The sequence below is a fragment of the Mus musculus genome, chromosome 12 (assembly GCF_000001635.26).
Source record: "Mus musculus strain C57BL/6J chromosome 12, GRCm38.p6 C57BL/6J".
Classification (NCBI taxonomy): domain Eukaryota; kingdom Metazoa; phylum Chordata; class Mammalia; order Rodentia; family Muridae; genus Mus; species Mus musculus.
Window position 1 is genome coordinate 100,818,275 of NC_000078.6, and position 25,014 is coordinate 100,843,288.

Below are 25,014 nucleotides of genomic sequence, written 5' to 3' on the forward strand. Positions count from 1 at the left end.
AGAGCCTAGATATATGGCCAAGATATTTGTGAATATATTTTGAGTCTGAGTCTTATTTTTGGGAGTATGGAACAGGGAAGAAGAATCAGGACCTAATTACAACGGTTCAGTCTTAGGATCTTTGATGCTAGAGAATAATATTTGTGGATTTAATAGTTTGTTCTCCAAAAGAGAGAGAGAGGGAGATGCTAAAATATACTGATGTACTATGGATGGGATGGATAATGGATGGATGATGGATGGATGAGTAGATGAATGATGGATGGATGGATGATGGATGGATGGATGATGAGTGGGTGATGGATGGATGGATGGATGGATGGATGATGGATGGATGGATGATGGATGGATGATGGATGGATGGATGATGGATGGATGGATGGATGATGGATGGATGATGGATGATGGATGGATGGATGAGTGGGTGGATGGATGGGTGATGGATGGATGGATGATGGATGGATGGATGAGTAGATGAATGATGGATGGATGGATGATGGATGGATGATGGATGGATGATGGATGGATGGATGATGGATGGATGGATGATGGATGGATGGATGGATGATGGATGGATGGATGGATGGATGATGGATGGATGATGGATGGATGGATGATGGATGGATGGATGGATGGATGGATGATGGATGGATGATGGATGGATGGATGATGGATGGATGGATGGATGGATGGATGGATGATGGATGGATGAATGGATGATGGATGGATGGATGGATGGATGATGGATGGATGGATGGATGGATGAGTGGGTGGATGATGGATGGATGGATGGATGGATGATGGATGGATGGATGGATGATGGATGGATGGATGGATGGATGATGGATGGATGATGGATGGATGGATGATGGATGGATGATGGATGGATGATGGATGGATGGGTAGATGATGGATGGATGATGGTTGGATGGATGGGTGAATGATGGGTGGATGAATGTATGATTACATAGATGTATAAATACATAGATGTGGATAGGTAGTTAGCAGTCACTCATAGACTTAAATCGGGTTTGGATTTGTTCTCTACCCATGAATTATGGACTTTATGTAACTTCTTGGACCTCCCTTGGCCTCTGTTTCCTTGTCCACAAAGAGCTTAAGTGTGCCTTTCTTTAGGGGCTATTATAAATAGCCAATAGATGGTGCCTGACGCATAGTGGGTGCCCAGAGACGGTGGCAACTGCTATCATTTGTTATGAGCAGACCGTCTCTAGCTGTTTAACCTCTGTTCAGGGAATATCCCCTAAAATTGGAAGCTAGATGCCAGATGGGAGGCTACCTTTTTTTTCCTTCTTACTGAACACACACATGACAAACCTGCCATGTGCAGGACAGGTTTCTATCTACCCATATTTATCTCAGGGTTGGGAAATCAACTGAGGGTCCACTTTTATTTATTTATTTTGGTAGGATGGTTGTTGTTGGCTTTTTGTTTTTCAAGACAGGGCATCTCAGCATGGCCCTGGCTGTCCTAGAATTTGCTCTGTAGACCAGGCTGGCCTCAGACTCAGAGATCTGCCTGCCTCTGCCTCCTGTGCTGTGATTAAAGGTGTGCGCCACCACCTGCATGTGCCTGACTTATCCACTTATATTTCTATGAACACAATAGATAAAGGGAAGGAGGAAAACATGCCTCAGGTGATGGACTAAAGCTATAGCTGATGGCTAGCTCAGCTTTTACTCACTGTCAGCTGCATGCACAGATGTCTCCTTCAGTGGGGTTTAATACACAGTCCTTCATCCTCCAGCTATACATGGAACTGAAACCAGAGGCTCTGACTGCCATCTCCCATGTGGCTGCAGGATAGTTCTGTCTTTGGCCTTTACTGAGAGACAGACAGAGGTGTTAAGCCCTCTGCAGTGACTCTGGGAACCAGAGACATTTAGGATCTCAGTAGCTGACAGCTGCTTGGCCAGGAGTCAGGCCTGCCCTTCCAGCCTGCAAGCACTACTTCAACCTGCCAGAGCAGCTGCCTTGGGCCTCAGCTTTGCCTTCCACTGGGGCCTGGAATCTAACCTCACCTGACCCCTCCTGCTCTCCAGCCCAGCTAGGACTAACTGTTCTCTTCTCTGTGTCCTCTTTGTTTGCAGCAATTAAACCAAAGCTCTCAAGTCGCTTTTAAATACACCTCTCTTCTTCCTAGAGCAATCTTGTTCTTTTGTTTGTTTGGGATTCTATACAAGCTCAACTCTTTCTTAAATTAGACCTGAAGCTTACATTGTTTTCTACCTAAGAGATTGGCTAGAATTGAAAACACAAATTGGTGGATTTGAGTCTCATTGAATACATCTTTTTTTTTTCCTCAGAACGTAGAGATTTTTTTTTTTTTGAACAGTGGTGAAACTTTTTATTAGATACTTTCTTTATATACATTTCAAATGTTATCCCCAAAGTTCCCTATACCTTCCCCCCCTCCCCCGCCCTGCTTCCCTACCTATCCACTCCCACTTCTTGGCCCTGGCATTCCCCTGTACTGGGGCATATAAAGTTTGCAATACCAAGGGGTCTCTCTTCCCAGTGGTGGCCAACTAGGCCATCTTCTGCTACATATGCAGCTAGAGATATGAGCTCTGGGGGTACTGGTTAGTTCATATTGTTCCACCTATAGGGTTGCAGACCCATTCAGCTCCTTGGGCGCTTTCTCTAACTTCTCCATTGGGGGCCCTGAGTTCAATCTTATATATGACTGTGAGCATCCACTTCTGTATTTGCCAGGCACTGGCATAGCCTCATATGAGACAGCTATACCAGGGTCCCTTGAGCAAAATCTTGCTGGCATATGTAATAGTGTCTGTGTTTGGTGGCTGATTATGGGATGGATCCCTGGGTGGGGTAGTCTCTGGATAGTCTCCATCCTTTTGTCTTAGTTCCAAACTTTGTCTCTGTAACTCCTTTCATGAGTATTTTGTTCCCTATTCTAAGGATGAATGAAGTATCCACCCATTGGTTTTCCCTCTTCTTGATTTTCTTGTGTTTTGCAAATTGTATCTTGGGTGTTCTATGTTTCTGGGCTAATATCCACTTATCAGTGAGTGCATATCTAATGACTTCTTTTGTGATTGGGTTACCTCACTAAGGATGATATCCTCCAGATACATCCATTTGTCCAAGAATTTCTTAAATCCATTGTTTTTAATAGCTGAGTAGTACTCCATTGTGTAAATGTACCACATTTTCTGTATCCATTCTTCTGTTGAGGGACATCTGGGTTCTTTCCAGCTTCTGGATATTATAAATAAGGCTGCTATGAACATAGGGGAGCATGTGTTCTTATTGCCAGTTGGAACTTCTTCTGGGTATATGCCCAGGAGAAGTATTGCGGGATCTTCCGGTAGCATTATGTCACAGTTTTCTGAGGAACCTCCAGACTGACTTCCAGAGTGGGTGTACAAGCTTGCAATCCCACCAACAATGGAGGAGTGTTCCTCTTTCTCCACATCCTCGCCAGCATCTGCTGTCACCTGAATTTTTGATCTTAGCCATTCTGACTGGTGTGAGGTGGAATCTCAGGGTTGTTTTGATTTGTATTTCCCTGATGATTAAGGATGCTGAACATTTTTTCAGATGCTTCTCAGCTATTCAGTATTCTTCAGTTGAGAATTTTTTGTTTAGCTCTGTACCCCATTTTTAATGGGGTTATTTGAATTTCTGGAGTCCAGCTTCTTGAGCTCTTTGTATATATTGGATATTTGTCCCCTATCAGATTTAGGATTGGTAAAAATCCTTTCCCAATCTGTTGGTGGTCTTTTTGTCTTATTGACGGTGTCTTTTGCCTTAGAGAAGCTTTGCAATTTTATGAGGTCCCATTTGTCAATTCTTGATCTTACAGCACAAGCCATTGCTGTTCTATTCAGGAATTTTTCCCCTATGCCCGTATCTTCAAGGCTTTTTCCCACTTTCTCCTCTATTAATTTCAGTGTCTCTGGTTTTATGTGGAGGTCTTTGATCCACTTAGACTAAGCTTTGTACAAGGAGATAAGAATGGATCAATTCGCATTCTTCTACATGATAACCGCCAGTGGTGCCAGCACCATTTGTTGAAAATGCTGTCTTTCTTCCACTGGATGGTTTTAGCTCCCTTGTCAAAGATCAAGTGACCATAGGTGTGTGGGTTCATTTCTGGTTCTTCAATTCTATTCCATTGATCTACCTGTCTGTCACTGTACCAGTACCATGCAGTTTTTATCATGATTGCTCTGTAGTACAGCTTGAGGTCAGGCATGGTGATTCTACCAGAGGTTCTTTTATTATTGAGAATAGTTTTTGCTATCCTAGGTTTTTTATTATTCCAGATGAATTTGCAAATTGCCCTCTCTATCTCAGTGAAGAATTGAGTTGGAATTTTGATGGGAATTGCATTGAATCTGTAGATTGCTTTCGGCAGGATAGCCATTTTTACTATATTAATCCTGCCAATCCATGAGCATGGGAGATCTTTCCATCTTCTGAGATCTTCTTCAATTTCTTTCTTCAGAGACTTGAAGTTCTTATCATATAGATCTTTCACTTCTTAGTTAGTGTCACACCAAGGTATTTTATATTATTTGTGACTGTTGTGAAGGGTGTTGTTTCCTTAATTTCTTTCTCAGCTCAATTATCCTTTGTGTAGAGAAAGGCCATTGTTTGAGTTATTTTATATCCAGCTACTGCACTGAAGCTGTTTATCAGGTTTAGTAGTTCTCTGGTGGAATTTTTAGGGTCACTTATATATACTATCATTTCATCTTTAAATAGTGATATTTTGACTTCTTCCTTTCCAATTTGTATCCCCTTGATCTCCTTTTGTTGTCAAATTACTCTGGCTAGGACATCAAGTACTATATTGAATAGGTAGGGAGAAAGTGGACAGCCTTGTCTAGTCTCTGATTTTAGTGGGATTACTTCGAATTTCTCTCCATTTACTTTGATGTTGGCTACTGGTTTGCTGTAGATTGCTTTTATTATGATTAGGTATGGGCCTAGAATTCCTGATCTTTCCAAGACTTTTATCATGAAGGGGTGTTGGATTTTGTCAAATGCTTTCTCAGCATCTAGCGAGATGATCATGTGGTTTTTGTCTTTGAGTTTGTTTATATAGTGGATTACATTGATGGATTTCCATATATTAAACCATCCCTGCATCCCTAGGATGAAGCCTACTTGGTCATGATGGCTGATCATTTTGATGTGTTCTTGGATTCAGTTTGCAAGGATTTTATTGAGTATTTTGCACCAATATTCATAAGGGAAATTGGTCTGAAGTTCTCTTTCTTTGTTGAATCATTGTGTGGTTTAGCTATCAGAGTAATTGTGGCTTCATAGAATGAATTGGGTAGAGTGCCTTCTGCTTCTATTTTGTGGAATAGTTTGAGAAGAGTTGGAATTAGGTCTTTAAAAGTTTGATAAAACTCTGCATTAAACCCATCTGGTCCTGGGCTTTTTTTGATTGGGAGACTATTGATGACTGCTTCTATTTCTTTAGAGGAAATGGGACTGTTTACATCATTAATTTGATTCTGATTTAACTTTGGTACCTGGTATCTGTCTAGGAAGTTGTCCATTTCATCCAAGTTTTCTAGTTTTGTTGAGTATAGCTTTTGTAGTAGGATCTGATGATATTTTGGATTTCCTCAGGTTCTGCTGTTGTTATGTCTCCTTTTTCTTTTTCTTTTTTCTTTTTTAATAGTTTTATTAGGTATTTTCCTCATTTACATTTCCAATGTTATCCCAAAAGTCCCCCATACCCTCCCCCCCCATTCCCCTACCCACCCACTCCCACTTTTTGGCCCTGGCATTCCCCTGTACTGGGGCATATAAAGTTTGCAAGTCCAATGGGCCTCTCTTTCCAGTGATGGCCGACTAGGCCATCTTTTGATACATATGCAGCTAGAGACAAGAGCTCCAGGGTACTGGTTAGTTCATACTGTTGTTCCACCTATAGGGTTGCAGTTCCCTTTAGCTCCTTGGGTACTTTCTCTAGCTCCTCCATTGGGGGTCCTGTGATCCATCCAATAGCTGACTGTGAGCATTCACTTCGGTGTTTGCTAGGCCCCGGCATAGTCTCACAAGAGATAGCTATATCAGGGTCCTTTCAGCAAAATCTTGCTAGTGTATGCAATGGTGTCAGCGTTTGGAGGCTGATTATGGGATGGATCCCTGGATATGGCAGTTTCTAGATGGTCCATCCTTTTGTCTCAGCTCCAAACTTTGTCTCTGTAACTCCTTCCATGGGTGTTTTGTCCCCAATTCTAAGAAGGGGCAAAGTGTCCACACTTTGGTCTTCGTTCCTCTTGAGTTTCATGTGTTTAGCAAATTGTATCTTATATCTTGGGTATTCTAAGTTTCTGGGCTAATATCCACTTATCAGTGAGAACATATCATTTGAGTTCTTTTGTGATTGGGTTACCTCACTCAGGATGATGCCCTCCAGGTCCAACCATTTGCCTAGGAATTTCATAAATTCATTCTTTTTAATAGCAGAGTAGTACTCCATTGTGTAAATGTACCACATTTTTTTTTATCCATTCCTCTGTTGTGGGGCATCTGGGTTCTTTCCAGCTTCTGGATATTATAAATAAGGCTGCTACTAACATAGTGGAGCATGTGTCTCTCTTACCAGTTGGAACTTCTTCTGGATATATGCCCAGGAGAGGTATTATGGGATCCTCCGTAGTACTATGTCCAATTTTCTGAGGAACTGCCAGACTGATTTCCAGAGTGGTTGTACAAGCTTTCAATCCCACCAACAATGGAGGAGTGTTCCTCTTTCTTCACATCCTCGCCAGCATCTGCTGTCACCTGAATTTTTGATCTTAGCCATTCTGACTAGTGTGAGATGGAATCTCAGGGTTGTTTTGATTTGCATTTCCCTGATGATTAAGGATGCTGAACATTTTTTCAGGTGCTTCTCAGCTATTCAGTATTCCTCAGGTGAGAATTCTTTGTTTAGCTCTGAGCCCCATTTTTTAATGGGGTTATTTGATTTTCTGGAGTCTACCTTCTTGAGTTCTTTATATATATTGTTTATTAGTCCCCTATTTGATTTAGGTTAAGTAAAGATCCTTTCCCAATCTGTTGGTGGTCTTTTTGTCTTATTGACTTTGTCTTTTGCCTTACAGAAGCTTTGCAGTTTTATGAGGTCCCATTTGTCAATTCTCGATCTTATAGCACAAGCCATTGCTGTTCTATTCAGGAATTTTTCCCCTGTGCCCATATCTTCGAGGCTTTTCCCCACTTTGTCCTCTATAAGTTTACGTGTCTCTGGTTTTATGTGGAGTTCCTTGATCCACTTGGATTTGACCTTAGGACAAGGAGATATGAATGGATAAATTTGCATTCTTCTACATTATAATCACCAGTTATGCCAGCACCATTTGTTGAAAATGCTGTCTTTTTTCCACTGGATGGTTTTAGCTCCCTTGTCAAAGATCAAGTGACCATAGGTGTGTGGGTATGCCTCCTTTTTCATTTTTGATTTTGTTAATTACGATACTGTCTCTGTGCCCTCTAGTTAGTCTGGCTAAGGGTTTAATCTATCGTGTTGACTTTCTCAAAGAACCAGCTCATGGTTTGGTTGATTCTTTGAATAGTTCTTTTTGTTTCCACTTGGTTGTTTTCAGCCCTGAATTTGTTATTTCCTGCCATCTACTCCTCTTGGGTGAATTTGCTTCCTTTAGTTCTAGAGCTTCTAGGTGGGCTGTCAGGCTGCTAGTGTACGCTCTCTCTAGTTTCTTTTTCGAGGCACTCAGGGCTATGAGTTTTCCTCTTAGGACTGCCTTCATTATGTCCCATAAGTTTGGGTATGTTGTGGCTTCATTTTCATTAAACTCTAAAAAGTCTTTAATTTCTTTCTTTATTTTATCCTTTACCAAGGAATCATTGAGTAGAGTGTTGTTCAGTTTCCACGTGAATGTTGGCTTTCTATTATTTATGTTGTTATTGAAGATCAGCCTTAGTCCGTGGTGATCAGATAGAATGCATGGGATAATTTCAATATTTTTTTATCTGTTGACGCCTGTTTTGTGACCAATTATATGGTCAATTTTGGAGGAGGTACCATGTGGTGCTGAGAAGAAGGTATATCCTTTTGTTTTAGGATAAAATGTTCTGTAGATATCAATTAAATCCGTTTGTTTCATAACTTCTGTTAGTGTCCATGTGTCTCTGTTTAGTTTCTGTTTCCAGGATCTGTCCATTGGTGAGAGTGAGGTGTTGAAGTCTCCCACTATTATTGTGTGAGGTGCAATGTGTGGTTTGAGCTTTACTAAAGTTTCTTTAATGAATGTGGCTGCCCTTGTATTTGGAGCATAGATAGTCAGAATTGAGAGGTTTTTTGGTAGATTTTACCTTTGATGAGTATGAAGTGCCCCTCCTTGTCTTTTTTGATAACTTTGGGTTGGAAATCAATTTTATTCGCTATTAGAATGGCTACTCCAGCTTGTTTCTTTGGACCATTTGCTTGGAAAATTGTTTTCCAGCCTTTCACTCTGAGGTAGTGTCTATCCTTTTCCCTGAGGTGGGTTTCCTGTAAGCAACAAAATGTTGGGTCCTGTTTGTGTAGCCAGTCTATTAGTCTGTGTCTTTTTATTGGGGAATTGAGTCCATTGATGTTAAGAGAAATTAAAGAAAAGTAATTGTTGCTTCCTGTTATTTTTGTTTTTAAAGTTGGGATTCTGTTCTTGCGGCTGTCTTCTTTTAGGTTTGTTGAAGGATTACTTTCTTGCTTTTTCTACAGTGTAGTTTCCGTCCTTATATTGGTGTTTTCCCTTTATTATCCTTTGAAGGGCTGGATTCGTGGAAAGATATTGTGTGAATTAGGTTTTGTCAGGGAATACTTTGTTTTCTCCACCTATGGCAATTGAGAGTTTTGTTGGGTATAGTAGCCTGGGCTGGCATTTGTGTTCTCTTAGGGTCTGCATAACATCTATCCAGGATCTTCTGGCTTTCATAGTCTCTGGTGAGAAGTCTGGTGTAATTCTAATAGGTCTACCTTTATATGTTACTTGACCTTTTTCCCTTACTGCTTTTTAATATTCTGTCTTTATTTAGTGCATTTGTTGTTCTGATTATTATGTGTCAGGTGGAATTTCTTTTCTGGTCCAGTCTCTTTGGAGTTCTGTAGGCTTCTTGTATGTTCATGGGCATGTCATTCTTTAGGTTTGGGAAGTTTTCTTCTATAATTTTGTTGAAGATATTTGCTGGCCCTTTAAGTTGAAAATCTTCATTCTCATCTACTCCTATTATCTGTAGGTTTGTTCTTCTCATTGTGTCCTGGATTTCCTGGATTTTGAGTTAGGAACTTTTTGCATTTTGCATTTTCTTTGATTGTTGTGCCCATGTTCTCTATGGAATCTTCTGCACCTGAGATTCTCTCTTCCATCTCTTGTATTCTGTTGCTGATGCTCGCATCTATGGTTCCAAATTTCTTTCCTAGGGTTTCTATCTCCAGCGGTGTCTCACGTTGGGTTTTCTTTATTGTTTCTACTTCTCTTCTTAGGTCTTGGATGGTTTTTTTCAATTCCATCACCTGTTTTTGTTGTGTTTTCCTGTAATTCTTTAAGACCTTCTATCTCTTTAACAGTGTTCTCCTGTATTTCTTTAAGTGAGTTATTAAAGCCCTTCTTGATGTCCTCTACCAGCATCATGAGATATGATTTTAAATCTGAGTCTTGCCTTTCAGCAAGGACTGGCTGAAGTGGGAGTGCTGGGTTCTGATGATGGTGAGCGGTCTTGGTTTCTGTTAGTAAGATTCTTACGTTTGCCTTTTGCCATCTGGTAATCTCTGGAGTTAGTTATTATAGCTGTCTCTGGTTGGAGCTTGTTCCTCCTGTGATTCTGTTAGCCTCTTTCTGCAGACCTGGGAGTCTAGCTCTCTCCTGAGTCTCAGTGGTCAGAGTACTCTCTACGGGCAAGCTCTCCTCTTGCAGGGAAGGTGCACAGATATCTGGCATTCAGACCTGCCTCCTGGCTGAAGATGAAGGCCCAAAACAGGGCCTGTCCCAGAAGATGTGTTGCCTCTGCAGTCTGCACGGTCACCTGCACAGACTGGTCTCCAAGGGACAAGAGACACAAGATGGCTCTCTCACCTGCTCTGGCAGTCAGAGCCCTCCCGGGCAGACACCTCTCCTCTGGAGGGGAAGGTGCCCGGATGTCTGGAGCCTGAAACGGGGCCTGTCCCAGAAGCTGTGTCGCTTCTGTAGACTGCACTCTCACCTGGGCAGACTAGACTCTGAGGGATCTGGGACCCAAGATGGCTCCCTCACCTGCTCCAAAAGAGCCCTCCCTCGCGGACACCTCTCCTCTGGCGGGGAAGGTGGCTGGATGTCTGGAGCCCGAAACGGGGCCTGTCCCAGAAGCTGTTTCCCTTCTGCAGTCCACTCGCTCACCCTTTGCAGTCCATGAGCTGACCTGTGCAGACTGCTTTTGTGTGTTTGATTGTATGTTTGTTTGTTTGTTTCGAGACAGGGATTCTCTGTATAGCCCTGACTGTTCTGGAACTCATTTTGTAGACCAGGCTGGCCTCGAACTCAGACCTGCCTTTGCCTCCCGAGTGCTGGGATTGATAGGAAGGGTTGTGGAAAATTAGGCTTATCTAAATTCCTCACTGTAACACACTGCTCTCAAGCCATACTTACTTCCTCTCTGCAATCAGCCAGTCAGTCAACAAACACTTGCTTTTATGTTTTTATCCAAATAGGCTATATGCCTATTTGGATAAAAAAGGATATAGGTCAGAGGTCAGTGCTGTTAGTTCACCCATCTGAGCCCTCAGTACCACACGAAAAATTAATTTACAAGATGTCTTTCTAGGCATAATTTTCTACAACTTTGAGACCATTTCTGTATTTAAACTTCGTATGAGGTATACGTGTTCATAGGTATTCACGCATGGGGGTGGGGGTGGGGGTGTGCACATGGGCGCGTGTGTGCATTGAGGCCAAAGGTTAACGTTGGAGATCCTACTCAAGGACTCTCTCCACCTTGTTTTCCCAGGTACCTGTCTGCCAGGTACCTGGGAGAGAACAGAGTTCAGAGTCAAGTAGAAAACATTAGTCAGCTGTGGCTCTGGCCCCAAAAGAGTAGTTCAAAGAATGTTGTTAGAACAGAGAGGCTCTGTCCCAGCCTCGAGCTGTTCTCCTGAGGCCAGATCCTCAGCTGCCGCTGTGGAACACAAAAGCCTCAGAGGGGCATGGAAGACAACCAGGTCAGGCGATGAGCATGCAGAAGTCACCAAGTGTTAGGACAGTCCAGGGCACAGAATTCAACACCAACTCTGTGCCTATAGGGAAACTGCTTCTAACCTCTACCTTCCTCCACTGCACAGGTTCCCTGCCGCTCATTCCGGGATGGTATAATGACCATCTCATTTCTCCTGAGGTCCTGTCTTCGCTCTGCTGTAAGGAGTCTACCCAAGGCAGCACTTATCAGAAACACTTCCAGCATGACGGAAGGTGAGTGGGACTAGGCGTTTGTCTGGGTGTTTGATTGTCTGGTTCTATTAAGACAGGGTCTCATGTAGCTAGCCCAGGATGAAGTCAAACTCATTATGTAACTGAGGATGACCTTGAACTCCTGACCCTCTGACTCTATCTACACACACACACACACACACACACACACACACACATCAGCTATGTCACTGACCTAAGTACCACTGATAGTTCACAGTACAAGCAAACATTTAAGAGATTGGATGTAGCTTGATGGTAGAGAACTTGTTTGTTATGTTCAAGGCCCTGGCTCTTCTATTCCCAGCATCACAAAAATAAATAAATAAATAAATAAATAAATAAATAAATAAATAAGGAAGAAAGAAAATAGCCTATAGATTTTTCTAGTGATGCTACAAACACCAAAGGGAAAACCAGCAGTGTGCTTAATGTCCTTAAAGCAAGAGAGCTCTTTTTTTAAAGAAAAGATTTATTTATCTTATGCATATGAGTACACTGTAGCTGTCTTCAGACCAGAAGCTGTCACCAGAAGAGGGCATCGGACCCCATTACAGATGGTTGTGAGCCACCATGTGGTTGCTGGGAATTGAACTCAGAAGCTCTGGAAGAGCAGTCAGTGCTCTTAACCTCTGAGCCATCTCTCCAGCCCCAGGAGAGCTCTTATTTAGCATATTGCTATGTCAAGCCTCTATTATTATTTGTGGGTGAATGGCTGTCTATTATTGTACAACAAAATACCCTAAGGTATGATGACTTAGGACTTTTCACAAGTCTACAACTGAGGCTCTGCTCTGTGAAGAAGTTCTTCTGCCTGCAGAGTGAGGCTGGACCACTCAAGGGCTTTTTCTCGCTCATATTCTGATATCTGCTGAGGTGACTGGACCAGAAAGCCTAAAAATGTTTTCTGTGGAGCCTCTCTCTGCTGGTTAGATTTTATTGTCAGTTTGACAATGCCAAGTGTCACCTGGGAAGAAGGAACCGTAACTGACAATTTCCTCAATCATATTTTTCTGTGGGGGGCATTGCTAATTATTTTAATAGATCCCATCCCTAGGTAGGTTGGTCTGGGCTGTGTAAGAAGCTAAGTGAGCATGAGCCAGGGAGTAAGTAAGTCAGTATGTAGGATTCCTCCACTGTTTCTGCCTCAATTCTTGCTTGGATTCCTTCCCTGATTTCCCCTAAATGATGAATTGTAATCCAGAAGTGTAAACCATATTAAATCCTTTTCTTCTCAAGTTGCTTTTGGTCACGGTGTTTCTCACAGCAATAGAAAGGCAGACTAGAACACTCTCCAACATGGTGCAAACTTCTTTCTGCAATAGCTCAGAAGGAATCCAAGAGAAACATTCCATTAAGGTATATATGCAAGCCATGGCTCTAGACTGTTCACACTACAGATGTCCTAATGTCTCAGCCAAAACAAGTCACATGACTAAGGCCTGAGCCAATGAAAGCCACGCCCTGAGGTCAAGGTCTGAGTCAATGAAAGTGGCTTATTAGTATGAATGGCCAGAAGCAGAAGTTGTATATAGAAGATTTCCAAGGTCTATCAAAGTCATTGTACACAGTCAGCAAATGTGAGTTTCACCCCAGACAGTGACAGCATCCTGGGCCTGAAGGAGGCTGTGGGTCTGAGCAGCCTTGGGCCTCCACAATAGACAGTAAGGGTATGATTTTCGGCTTTGCTCCACACTAGAGACACACTGTGAGGAACCTGTGTGACTTTCCCAGGCTTGTTTCCAAAATGAAAATGGGACAGGCTTCCTCCCTGGGACCCTTCTGGAGGGCCCGTTGGGGTGTTAAGGTCCTTCCAAGCCAAGCACTGCTGTGGAATGATCCATCAGGAGAATATACGTATCCCCAAAGCTAGAAACTCCAGCCTAGAGCTGAGATTTATAAGTTTTAAATCCAATTGAGAGCACCAAAGTGGTTTTTTTTCCTGTTTCTTCTTGTTTAAAAAAATCGATTTTTGGTTAAAAGACTCAGAATAAATCACTCAGTTTCTCTCCACAAAGAGAAAGTGTCACAGCCTTAAACGGAGAGTCCCCCAGGGATGCATGAATCACCCTGGGCTGTGAGGCACCCTCAGCTAGAAGTGTGGTCTGCCCCCATTGCTCTCTGAAGAGGGACCTTAAGGCGGCCATTCCATATTGTGTTGCTAATGGGGACAACTCAGGACTTTTCTATTCATCTCTCTCGGTGGTGATGAACAAAACCAAACTCAGCTCCCAAAGTGCATTTAATTAAAAAGGAAACAAAGAAGCTTTGTATCCCTAATGGCTCTCTGATTTATTGCATTAAAAATCCAATTTGTCCTCACAATGGGCTTTGGAGGGGAGAGACAGAGGAGAGAGGAGGGAAGGCCTTTAAGCTGGCTTCCTCCTCCCCACCTCTCTGCAGGTGCAGGTCATTTTGGCCCCATAGCTGTGCAGGCTTGAGAAGCGCAACAGCGTCCTCCTCTTGCCCGAGCATCCTCCTTTGGAAAGCCTGTGACCTTGGCAGACACCGCACTTCCAGATTATGGGTGCCAGCACTGCCTCACCCACTTGCTGGTCCTGGGGTTCACCCAGAAGATAGTCATGTCTACTGCATCCCTCTTCCCTGAGGAACTCTTGGACCCATGATACAAAGGCCCAGAGCCTGTGACCCCATGGATACAGTGCATGACAGAGAGGTCTTGAATCACTTAGCCAGAGCAACCTGGAGCACCATAAGCACACAGTCAATGTCTGCTGGTAGTGTTCTTGCAGAGCAGAAATGTCCACAGGTTGATGGAGTCCATCTGGCAGTTAGAAAAACTGTCCCTGACGTTGTTTCTCCAGGAGAGCACAGCTCTCTGTCTGTCTGTCTGTGGTGTGGTCTCTGCCTTCATTGTTGTAGCAAAACCATGGGATACTGGACATGTTGGTTATCTCTCGTGGCTAGGATAACATACCTGACAGAAGCAAGTTATGAGAGCAAGGGTTTGTTCTGGCTCACAGTTCGGGGTGATACAGTCCACTGTGGGAAGATACGACTGCAGGAGCAGAAGGCACATGGTCACATGGTCACATGGTCACACGGCGTCAGCTGTCAGGAAGCAGAGAGAGATGCATGCGCTGCTCAGCCCACTTTCTCCTTTTTATTTGGCCCTGAGCCCCAGCCTGTGGAATGGTGTCACCCATATTTAGGGGGAGTCTTCCCACCTCTATTAACCCAGGCTACACACAAATATCTGCCTGCCCAGATATTTGTCCCTAAGGTGACCCTAAATCCCATCTAGTTGGTAGTCAAGGTTAATCGCATAGTAGGTAAATTATAAAAAAGAGTTTTCGTTAGTTTATGGTTTAGGAAACTAGAGAATTCAAGAGCCTGGTGCTGGAATCTAGCAGGGTAGAAAGCGGAAGGCCGGCCAGAGGGCAGTCAGGAAGGATGGGGTTGCTTTGAGACTATTGCCTTTTGTGGTGATTAAACAAAGCAAATGAGAACAAAATATCACATGAGAAGGTATTAACCCACTAGTGAGGGTCGCAGCCTCACAGTGGCCCAAAAACCTCCCATTAGGCTCCACCTCCCACTGACACATAGAGGAAGCAAAGTTCCAACTCACGGACTTCTGGGGACCAAGCACAGTGCTGGATTTATAACACTGGAAAGGGTCTAGAGAAGAGCACCAATGTCACTTGCAGTCTTGTCTACTGAGAACAACCACAATTACTATGCAGGTATAATCCTTTGAGCTATTTTATCAGAGAGAGAAAGAGAGAGAGAGAGAGAGAGAGAGAGAGAGAGAGAGAGAGAGAGAGAGAGAGAGACCAGGTCTGTATCGCCTGCAACTATGAACCAAAAACCAAGTCCTTCCTCCCTCAAGTTGTTTTCGTCAATCAGTGATGTAAGTAACCAGTACAGCACACTGCAAACACAGTGTCACTCCATGGCACGACAGACATGGCAAAGGCATGCAGCAGCAAGTCCCAGAGATGTCCTCCATGGCTGTGCCACTCGGTAGAGCCACAATAGGAATGGGCAGTATCAAACACACATGATATGCACTCACTGATATTAGCCCAGAAGCTCAGAATACCAATTTGTAAACACATGAAACTCAAGAAGAAGGAAGACCAAAGTGTGGACACTTCGATCCTTCTTAGAAGAGGGGACAAAATACTCATGGAAGGAGTTACAGAGACAAAGTTCAGAGCAAAGACTGAAGGCATGACCATACAGAAACTGCCCCACCTGGGATCCATCCCATAAACAACCACCAAACCCAGACACTATTGCAGATGCCAACAAGAGCTTGCTGACAGGAGGCTGATATAGCTGTCTCCTGAGAGGCTCTGCCAGTGCTTGACTAATACAGAAATGGATGCTCACTAGACAGAGCACAGGGTGCCCAATGAAGGAGCTAGAGAAAGTACCCAAGGATCTGAAGGAGTTTGCAGACCCCCTAGGAAGAACAACAGTATGAACTAACCAGTAGCCCCTGAGCTCCCTAGGTCTAAACCACCAATAAAAGAAAACACGTGGTGGGACTCATTGCTCCAGCTGCATATGTAGCAGAGGATGGCCTTGTTGGTCAACAATGGGAGGAGAGGTCCTTGGTCCTGTGAAGGTTCTATGCCCCAGTATAGGCCAGGAAGCGGGAGTGGGTGGGTTGGGGAGCAGGGGGAATAGGGGGAAAGGGGACTTTTAGAGGAGAAACTAGGAAAACGGATAACATTTAAAATGTAAATAAAGAAAATATCTATTTTTTTTAAAAAAGGAATGGGCAATATTCAGTAAAGCTGACTGGGTTTTTCTACTGCAAGCCCAGGTGCATGTCAAATGAGAGAGCACACACGCACTCCCAAATGCACACTCTGTAACGCTCACGGAGGTGCCATTTATAATAACCCAAGTTAAAAGACCCATCCCATCAGACAGGGGCCAATTCTCATTGGGGGAATATACCATATGCCACAGCAGGTGAACAGACTACCATTAAATGCAATGATATGGGTCAATCCCTGGACATTAGCAATAGAATTAGGACTTTTAAGACATATGTTATATGGTTCCATTATATGAAGTCCAGTAATGGGTCCTGTGTAGGTTAGAAGTTAGGATAGTGGTACAAAGGATAGAGCAGCCAAGATGCTGACTCTGAAGAGACAACCATGTCTTGCAATCTGGGTACTTTATTGCTAGGTGTGTGTGTTTATTGTGTAAAAAGTACTAGACTGTATATTTCTGTTTGTCTGTCTGTTTGTTGAGACAGTCTCACTGTATAGCCCAGGCTGACCTCAAGTTGGTGACCTCCTGCTTCAACCTCCTGAGTGCTAAGATTATATAGGGTTGCTCCTTCACCACACACACCTATGCTGTATACTTAAGTACACCATTGTGTGCATCTAAAACATGTCCATCAAAAATGGAATTAACAAGGGTCAGCAAGCAGCAACCAAGTGTGCCTTTGTCCCATCTCCCACCTAACCCAGGACTCCAGCCGGCTAGTGTGGTGGTCCTGCCCAGATCCCTAGCACCAGCTTTTGAAAGCTTCTGCCAGGGCAACCGGGGTCCTCTGCCCCTCCTTGGACAAAGTGAGGCGGTGAAGACACTCCCTCAGCTGAGCGCTGTTTCAGACATAAGGTAAGAAGCCTGTGCTACAGTAGTTGTGAGCAAGGGAAGATGCTGCAGCTGGAGTGCTGTGTTACCAGGTACACTTTGGTCCAGCCTTGGGGGCCACACAGGGCCTGGCATGGAACCTCACAGGACCACTGCTCACAGAAGCAAACTGCCCTCTCTACCTTTCCTACTTCATATGCTCTCCTCCAACCCCACACTTGTCCCTGCCCCTGCCCCTGCCCCCGCCCCCGCCCCCGCCCCCACCCCGCCCCTGCCCTTGCCTCTGCTCCAAGCCTGGAGAAATTCTGTAGTCTACATCTTAGTTTCATTTCCTATTGGCATGATAAAATACCCAGACAAAAGCAGTTAAGCCGAAAAGGGTTTATTTTAGCTCAGGATTACTGGCAGGGGGTGGGGGGGGTCAGGGGTGGAAGATGGAGGTGACGGGAACTTGAAACAGCCGGTAACATTATAACCATAGTCAAGAGAAGAGGTCAGGTATTATTGTTGCTGTTGCTTTGTTTGTTTTGTTTTGTTTGTTTGTTTGATATAGGATCTCATTATGTACCCTTAGTTGGCTTGGAGCTAACTATGTAGACTAGGTTGGCCTTGAACTCATAGAAGTCTACCTGCCTCTGCCACCTGGGATTAAAGGTATGCACTAACCATGCCTGGCCCAAGAGCAATACACAAATGCATGAATGCCAGTGCGAATGCCCGTGCTCAGCTCTCCTGCTCTCTCCACTCTTATACAGTTTAGGACCCCCTTGCCTAGGGAATGGTGCCACCCACAGGAGATGCATCCTCCCACCTCAATTCATCAATGCAATCTCCCAAAGACATTCTTACAGGCCAGCCTGAGACTCTCTTTCCACATGATTCTAGATAGTATCAAAATGATGATTAAAATTAACCATGACAGGCACTGCCACCTGTCGCTTTATCACTCCTACCAGAAAACCCTTGCACAGGATTAAGAACAATGCTCGAATCACTAACCCCCAGAAGAAAATACCATTCATATTGTGCATGTTTGCCTACAGCAGACATCCCCCTTAGCTCCCATTCACTCTCCACAAGTTTCAGTTACCCGATGGGTGACCAATGTCTAAAATTATTGCATGGGAAATTCCAGGAATAAATAGCTCAATGTTTTAAATAACTTTTATTATAGTATATAATTATAATTACTATGCATCTCTGGTTTATAAAGGAAATGTCAGGTGTAGAAATACAGGGGACAATAACATATACAGGGGATGGGGCTAGCCAGTGTCAGTCATCCACTGGAGATACTAGATGTATTTTCACACATAAAGGGTGAGCACTGCATAACAAGCCTCTTAGGTGGCTCTGGGAACCCTGCCTCTTTGCCTCTCCACTATGCCCTCGCTTCATAGCTTCAGCTCCCATTGTCTTTGACCTAGACTTTAAGACACTGTAACTCTCCTTATCTTCCTCCTGCTCTCTCCTCCATCTGACCATCTTCTGCTCACCCACAAAAGTGGCCTTTTCTAAGTCTGCATCTGATCATGTGACTCTACTCTTTAAAAGTTTCCAAGGCCAGCCAGCCTGTGGCCTGTACCTTAGCCCCATCTCAAGACTAGTGGTGACCCGGCCCCAGCTCAGCTTCTTCCTGATACTCAGGTCACACACACACCCCTCCCCAAGCTCTCTTCCTAGACAGAAGGCTTCCCATTATCATTCTGTAGGTGCAAGGATGAGGGGACCCCTCAAAAAGACGTTACTAGGGCCTGAGCTGGTACTTACTGTGTGGTCAGCTTGAGTCTCCTGGTGCAGACCTCCCTTGGCTCATATACTCGGTGCCTTCACACTTAGCACATTCTGCCTAGGTGTCCTTCCCTTCTCATCCAACCTGTGGACTCCTACTTATGCCTTAAGACCCAACTCCTCCCCCTTCATGGGTCATAGCATTCCAACACTATGAAGAAACACCCAAGGCACACATCTTAAAGAAGGAAGGGTTTGTTTGGTTTGCTGGTTTGGAGGTCTCAGTCTATGGTTGAGTGGCTACAGCTTGGGCCTGTGGCAAAGCAGAACATTATAGCAGGGGAGATGGAGTGGAGCCAAGCTACTCAGGAAGCAGAGAGAGAGGATGGCGAAGTAACATCCTCATCTTAAAAGCGGATATACCCGATGACCTAACTTCCTCTTACTAGTTCCCACCTCTTAAAGGTGCATAGCTGCCACCACCACCACCACAAGCTGGGATGGTGCATTCAGTCTATGGGCCTCTAGGGGAGACTTGAGATCCAAAGTAGAGCAGTAGAGGAGGAGGGTGCCTCATTGCTCTGTGTTTCTCCCTATCCAGACACTTGCTGCTCCATGGAGCTGGTGTCTGAATGTGGAGTCACACCCTGGCCATCCCTACAACCCATCCCCTGGCACATGGCTGGAAAGGAGGAATAACCCAGCAATGATTTGGGGTGAACAGGGTTGAGGCTCGTACCACATAAGGCTTTCAGCCTCATGGGAGAGGACACCAAAGTTTCTCTGGGTCCAACAGCATCTCCCTGTTGCAGAAAGTCCACCATTGTTTTATTCTTGTGGGTCTGACTGGTCTCACATTGAGGTTCAGGAAATGGGATGGGGTGGGACCCACAGGTTATGCTATGCACACATTGATTCAGTGGTTCTGGTTTGGTCATGCTTCAGGAACACCAGCAAAGCCCCGACTTGAAAACCAAGCGCTCCCCAGTGTAGAGAGCTCTAGACGTGTCAGTATCAGAGAGTCCCTCCTCTGCCTTTTTCTCCTCCTCCTCCTCCTCCTTCTTTTAAAGATTTATTTATTTAATGTATATGAGTACACTGTAGCTGTCTTCAGATACACCAGAAGAGGACGTCAGCTCACATTGCAGATGGTTGTGAGCCACCATGTGGTTGCTGGGAATTGAACTCAGAATCTTTGGAAGAGCAGTCAGTGCTCTTAACCACTCTCCAGCCCCTCTCTGACCTTCTAATAAACACAGTATTGGCCGAGTGGGCACGGTGGTACACCCTGTGGAGGCAGAGGCAGATGAATCTCCATGAGTTTGGAGTCAGCCCAGTCTACAGAGCAAGTTCCAGAATAGCCAGGGCTGTTACATAAAGAAACCCTGTCTCTAAAAACAAAAACAAAAACAAAAAAAGCGCCTCAGGGGCCTGTGAGCACTTCTTTGTGTCCCTAGGACCATCTGTCCACAGTTGCAGAAATACAAGTTTGGCACCTGCACAGGCATCCTGACCTCACTGGAAGAGCACTCAGAACAACTAAAAGAAATGGTGACCTTCATCATAGACTGCAGCTTCTCCATAGAAGAGGCCTTGGAGCAGGCAGGGATCCCCAGAAGAGACCTAACAGGTCCCAGCCATGCAGGAGCATACAAGGTAAGGCCATGCCCCTGGGCAAAACAGCTTGAAAATGTGGATGGACTCTGTAGTTTCCGATGGTGGAGAGAATGTTGGTTCAGGGATCAGAAGCCCTAAGGTCAGCCCTAGCTCAGTCGCCCTCCCAGGTAAAACCATTACCCTCTGAGTCAGTCTCTCTCCCACCTGCCTCTGATATGGCTGTGCAATGTCAATCAAAGTCATTTGGACATTTGGAGAGAGAGAGAGGGCATGTATATATGAATGTATGTTCAGGCTAAAGGTCAACTAGTACTCTTCGGGAGCAGAACACATTGTTTTCTGCTAAGTTACACTTATTTGGGGAAGGGGTGATTTTGGTAGTGCAATGTTTGTGTGGAGATTGGATGGCAACTTATGGAAATCAGTTCTCTCCTTCTGCCTCTGCCTCGTGGGGCTTGGGAATCAAATTCAAGTCACCAGGCACGGCAGCAAGTGCCTTTATCTGATGAGTCTTTTCACTGGCCCCACCGTGGAGTTGGAGACAAGACCTCTTACTGGGATTCACTGATTAAGGGTAGGCTCTCTGCCAGAGAGCCCTGGGGATGCTCTTGTCTCTATCTCCCAGTGCTAGAATTACAAGCACAGGGTGTCACCATGGCCAGTTTTGATGTGAGCACAGAGTGTTAACGGCAGAAGGGTGGCCTCTCCTGGGACACGCCTGCTGTTAGGGACTGTCCCTGTGGCCGAGTTGATGCACTTCTCTTCCTGCTGAAACCAGTCACGTGGGGAAGAGTGGCGCCCTTCCTCCTCTGCCTCCTTCCCAGATGCTGTTGGGACAAGTCTGAGCACTCTGGCTGATCAGCAGTCTCCAGGCCTCCCTGTGCACAAGACCAGCCTCCAGACTTCCCTGCTCACAGTGGCTGGACTTTTTTCATCTTGAGCGCTGTTTGTCACAGTGTCCCTCCCCACTTTGACTCCTGCCAAAGAGGCTTGGACTGCGTCAGGTCCCTGCAGTTCTGTAGTAACCTTCGAGGCACAAAAGATTGGGTTGATGAGATTGGCTATACAGAGAAACCCTGTCTCGAAAAAACCAAAAAAAAAAAAAAAAAAAAAAAAAAGCTTTGTACAGAGGCACAGACGTCCATATATGTTCACCAAAGCCTGTCAATTATCCATGACACGTCACTGCCCCCTCTCCCCACAGCTGCCATACAGTTTTGTCTGTAACAACTCACCCCACTGCCCTTAGGCCCTGAGAGAGATGGCTCTTACAGCCACCTTGAATTTGACTGATGGCCTGGATAGATGGCCCATCCTAAACAGAGGTGTCTCAGTCCCCAGGAGCCCTGCCTGGCTTTGTGAGTGGCCTACATGTGCCTTTGCTCTGTCCCAGGTGCTGTCATACAGACACTGGGCTGGCAGCACAGCAGAGCCTCATCTTACAGTTGCCAGGGTGGTAACAGCCAGTTAAGTGGCAGCCAAGGTCGTCCCAGGGGATCCTGATCCTGGCTGCGTTCTAAGCCTGTCGTAAGCCCCACTGCAGGGGGAGAAGTATACCACCAGTGAAAGTCACCCAGGTCGCCCTGTGCAGAATCTTGGAAGGGAAGACCGGGGCATCCAGGGACAGGCTCATCCTGTGGGATCTAGAAGTAAATCAGGCAGCCGATGTTCCTGGCGCTGTTTGCTTGCTTTTGCCTGATTCTGTCAGAACTTCGCAGCTTCTTGAGGTCCATGGAGAAAGAACATTTAGAGACCCATGAGACTGGGCGAGGAAATTGTTTTTTGGTTTTTTGGGGTGTTTTGTTTTGTTTTGATTTTGAGACAGGGTTTCTCTGTAGCCCTGGCTGTCCTGGAACTCACTCTGTAGACCAGGCTGGCCTTGAACTCAGAAATCTGCCTGCCTCTGTCTCCCAAGTGCTGGGATTAAAGTCGTGAGCCACCATGCCCGCCACTGGGTGGGAAAATTGTGTGTGTGTGTGTGTGTGTGTGTGTGTGTGTGTGTGTGTTATAAACCTCGGCTGAAAGTTAGCATTTCCTTTGGTTCTGACTGTTGGCCACAAAGGGCTGTTGGATCAATATGTCCTGGAATGCTGAGGATGATAAAGTATCTCACAAATAGCATAACACAGTACAGTTCTTGAGAGTTTCAAAACACCCTGTATACTGATACTCCAGTAACAGATCTGCCATTCTGTCCTCCTAGCTGTTAGTGGGAAAGTATAATATTCTTTCTGGGGCTCTGGTAACTACATCTGGACATCAGAAATAGTAGTGGTTTCCTTTGGAACATTTGATTCTCTTCTCTTCCCGTCACCTTTTTGCTGCCCCGTCTGTGTGTTTGTTTTAAGGCAGTCTCTCACTGTGTTACCAGAATCACCTTAAAACTTTCCTTGCAGTCAAGGCTCAAACTCCCCATCTCCTTAGCCTCCCAGGTGCTGGGACAACAGGCAACACACCATCCTGAATTTTCTTTTATGTGGTGAAAACATTATTCTGTCCAGCTTAGATGTGTGCCAGACTGCCAAAGTGATGTTGACAGATTAATAAAGAAAAAAATGAATAAGGCTCCCCCCTCCTGCACCCTAGTTTTGAGTCTCTCACTGTCAACCAGGCTGCAACAGCTCCCTGGATCTCTTGCTTCTTGGACTGGAAGTGTTGCGGCTTTAATTTGAGTTGATTCCTGTATTTTCCCCCTATATTTTCACTATCAGACAACAGTGCCCTGTGCCACCATTGCTGGCTTCTGCTGCCCTCTGGTGGTCACAATGAGACCCATTCCCAAGGACAAGCTGGAAAGGCTGTTGCAGGCCACTCACGCCATAAGAGGACAGCAAGGACAACCCATTCACATCGGTGACCCAGGTCAGTGTCCACCCAACATGGGCCTGAAAAGCACACAGGGGCTTGTGCTGTTCTTATGGGGAGGGTCTCAAGGGTGAGGGACTGGGGTGAAACCCAGAAGTCCAGTACTGGGTGCTCTCAGGCTTAAGGCAGCACTGTGCCACACTAGGGGGCCTCATCTTGAGGACTTGTGATGCACACTCAACTCCTATGAGTATCATGTGATCACCACTGGCCTTGGGGATTGGAGGGTCACAGTGGGACTCTTTGTTTCAGGTGTTATCCACAACCATGCACACCACACCTCTCTCTCTCTCTCTCTCTCTCTCTCTCTCTCTCACACACACACACACCATAACATTATTAAATAAAACTCAAATTTGCATTCTGACTGAATGTCATGAGATCTCTTGGAGCTCTCAGAGGGACTGAGGAGAGAGAACTTGGGGTTGGCCCAGAGTGAGAGCCAGGGTCTGTGGACTTGAACTTGCTCAGCTTCGTAGTCAACAGAATTACTAAAGACCTGACATTCTATGAAAATACTATCAGCACTATTGGTCTTCCTCACCTAAAATAGTCTCAGGGTCACCCAGAAGATATCTGCCGACTTGTCTTATCAGTGGGGATAAACTAGGCCCAACGCATCCATCTTTGGCATTCTGGTCCGCACTGTCAACAGCATGTAGATGCTGCTGCTCAGGGCTGGGGCTGCTGGAACAATAACAGAGGTTACAGCTATGTAACTTGATCAGTCTGCATCAAGATGAACACACACACACACAAAGCTGGCTCTGTTAGGACTCTGTGCTACGAGGCTAGTATTGAGCTAAGCACACTGTAAACTCCCTCCAGAAACCACATCATACGGTTTGAGATGTCAGGCCTGATGGTACCAGACAGCGGGGGCCCTAAGTTACAGAACACCCTGATCTGTTAAAACTTCAACTCTGAGCCATCTTTACCTCCTCCTCTTCCTCCTGTCCTTCCTCTTCTTTCTCCTTTTCTAAGATCAATTCTACAACTAGCACTTGTGGGGAGAAAGATACATAGAGTACTTAGTGCCCCCATGTGGGTGGTACCAATCTGAGGAATCCTGGGTTTGGTTTTGGGTGTTTTGTTTTGTTTTGTTTTCCCACCTGCAGGTCTTTTGGGAATTGAGGCACTTTCCAAACCTGACTACGGGAGTTATGTGGAGTGTCGGCCCGAGGATGTCCCTGTGTTCTGGCCATCTCCGCTGACCAGTCTGGAAGCAGTCATCAGCTGCAGTATGTTGGTAACAAGGGCGGAGCTTCCTCAGTTGCAGCCCAATGGGTCCGGAGTTCTTGAAAGCACAGGTTTACAGATCAAGCAAGGACTTAAAAATAAACCCATAAAACCCAGGCCTAGAGTTGGGGCTATAGCTCAGTAGTAGAGCACTTCCCCAGAGTGCTCAAAGGTCTGAGCCCTAGCACTGGGAAACAAACACAAATGTAAGCTAAGAGTCTACGGTGTCTTTCCTGCTCAGTTCAATCCCCTGCTGAGGAGCCAACACACCCAGTCTTTAGCTCAAGAACCCTTGGACCAAATGCTTTCCCACCTGCTGAAGCTTTGCGGCTTGCTCTCATGAAGGAGCCAAGCTGAGGAGCCTCATGTCTTTTTGGAAATTGGTAGGGCCTTCAAAGCAAAGGATGAAGCCTAGAAACACAGTTGAATTTTACAACAATGTTGTCTCTCAGTATCTGCTGAGGTCCATTCCCAGGACCCCTCAATACCAAGACCTAGCTTCTCCCAGAAGATTATGTAGTTCCC

At 45.2% G+C, this 25,014-nt stretch overlaps 1 protein-coding gene across 7 annotated transcripts in view; it reads left to right on the forward strand.

Annotated features, from left to right (window-relative positions):
- The window catches only part of Dglucy (D-glutamate cyclase), a 93,554-nt gene that overhangs the window by 39,218 nt on the left and 29,322 nt on the right, over window positions 1-25,014 (forward strand). For 6 of the 7 annotated variants that reach the window (NM_001361017.1, NM_001361020.1, NM_145448.5 and 3 more), the window contains 5 exons: window positions 11,325-11,451; window positions 16,911-17,061; window positions 20,226-20,424; window positions 23,097-23,247; window positions 24,369-24,491. In NM_001361017.1, coding sequence (NP_001347946.1) covers window positions 11,325-11,451; window positions 16,911-17,061; window positions 20,226-20,424; window positions 23,097-23,247; window positions 24,369-24,491 — 751 coding nt within the window. The remainder of the gene's footprint in view (window positions 1-11,324; window positions 11,452-16,910; window positions 17,062-20,225; window positions 20,425-23,096; window positions 23,248-24,368; window positions 24,492-25,014) is intronic. The other variant, NM_001361023.1, reaches the window with a different exon arrangement.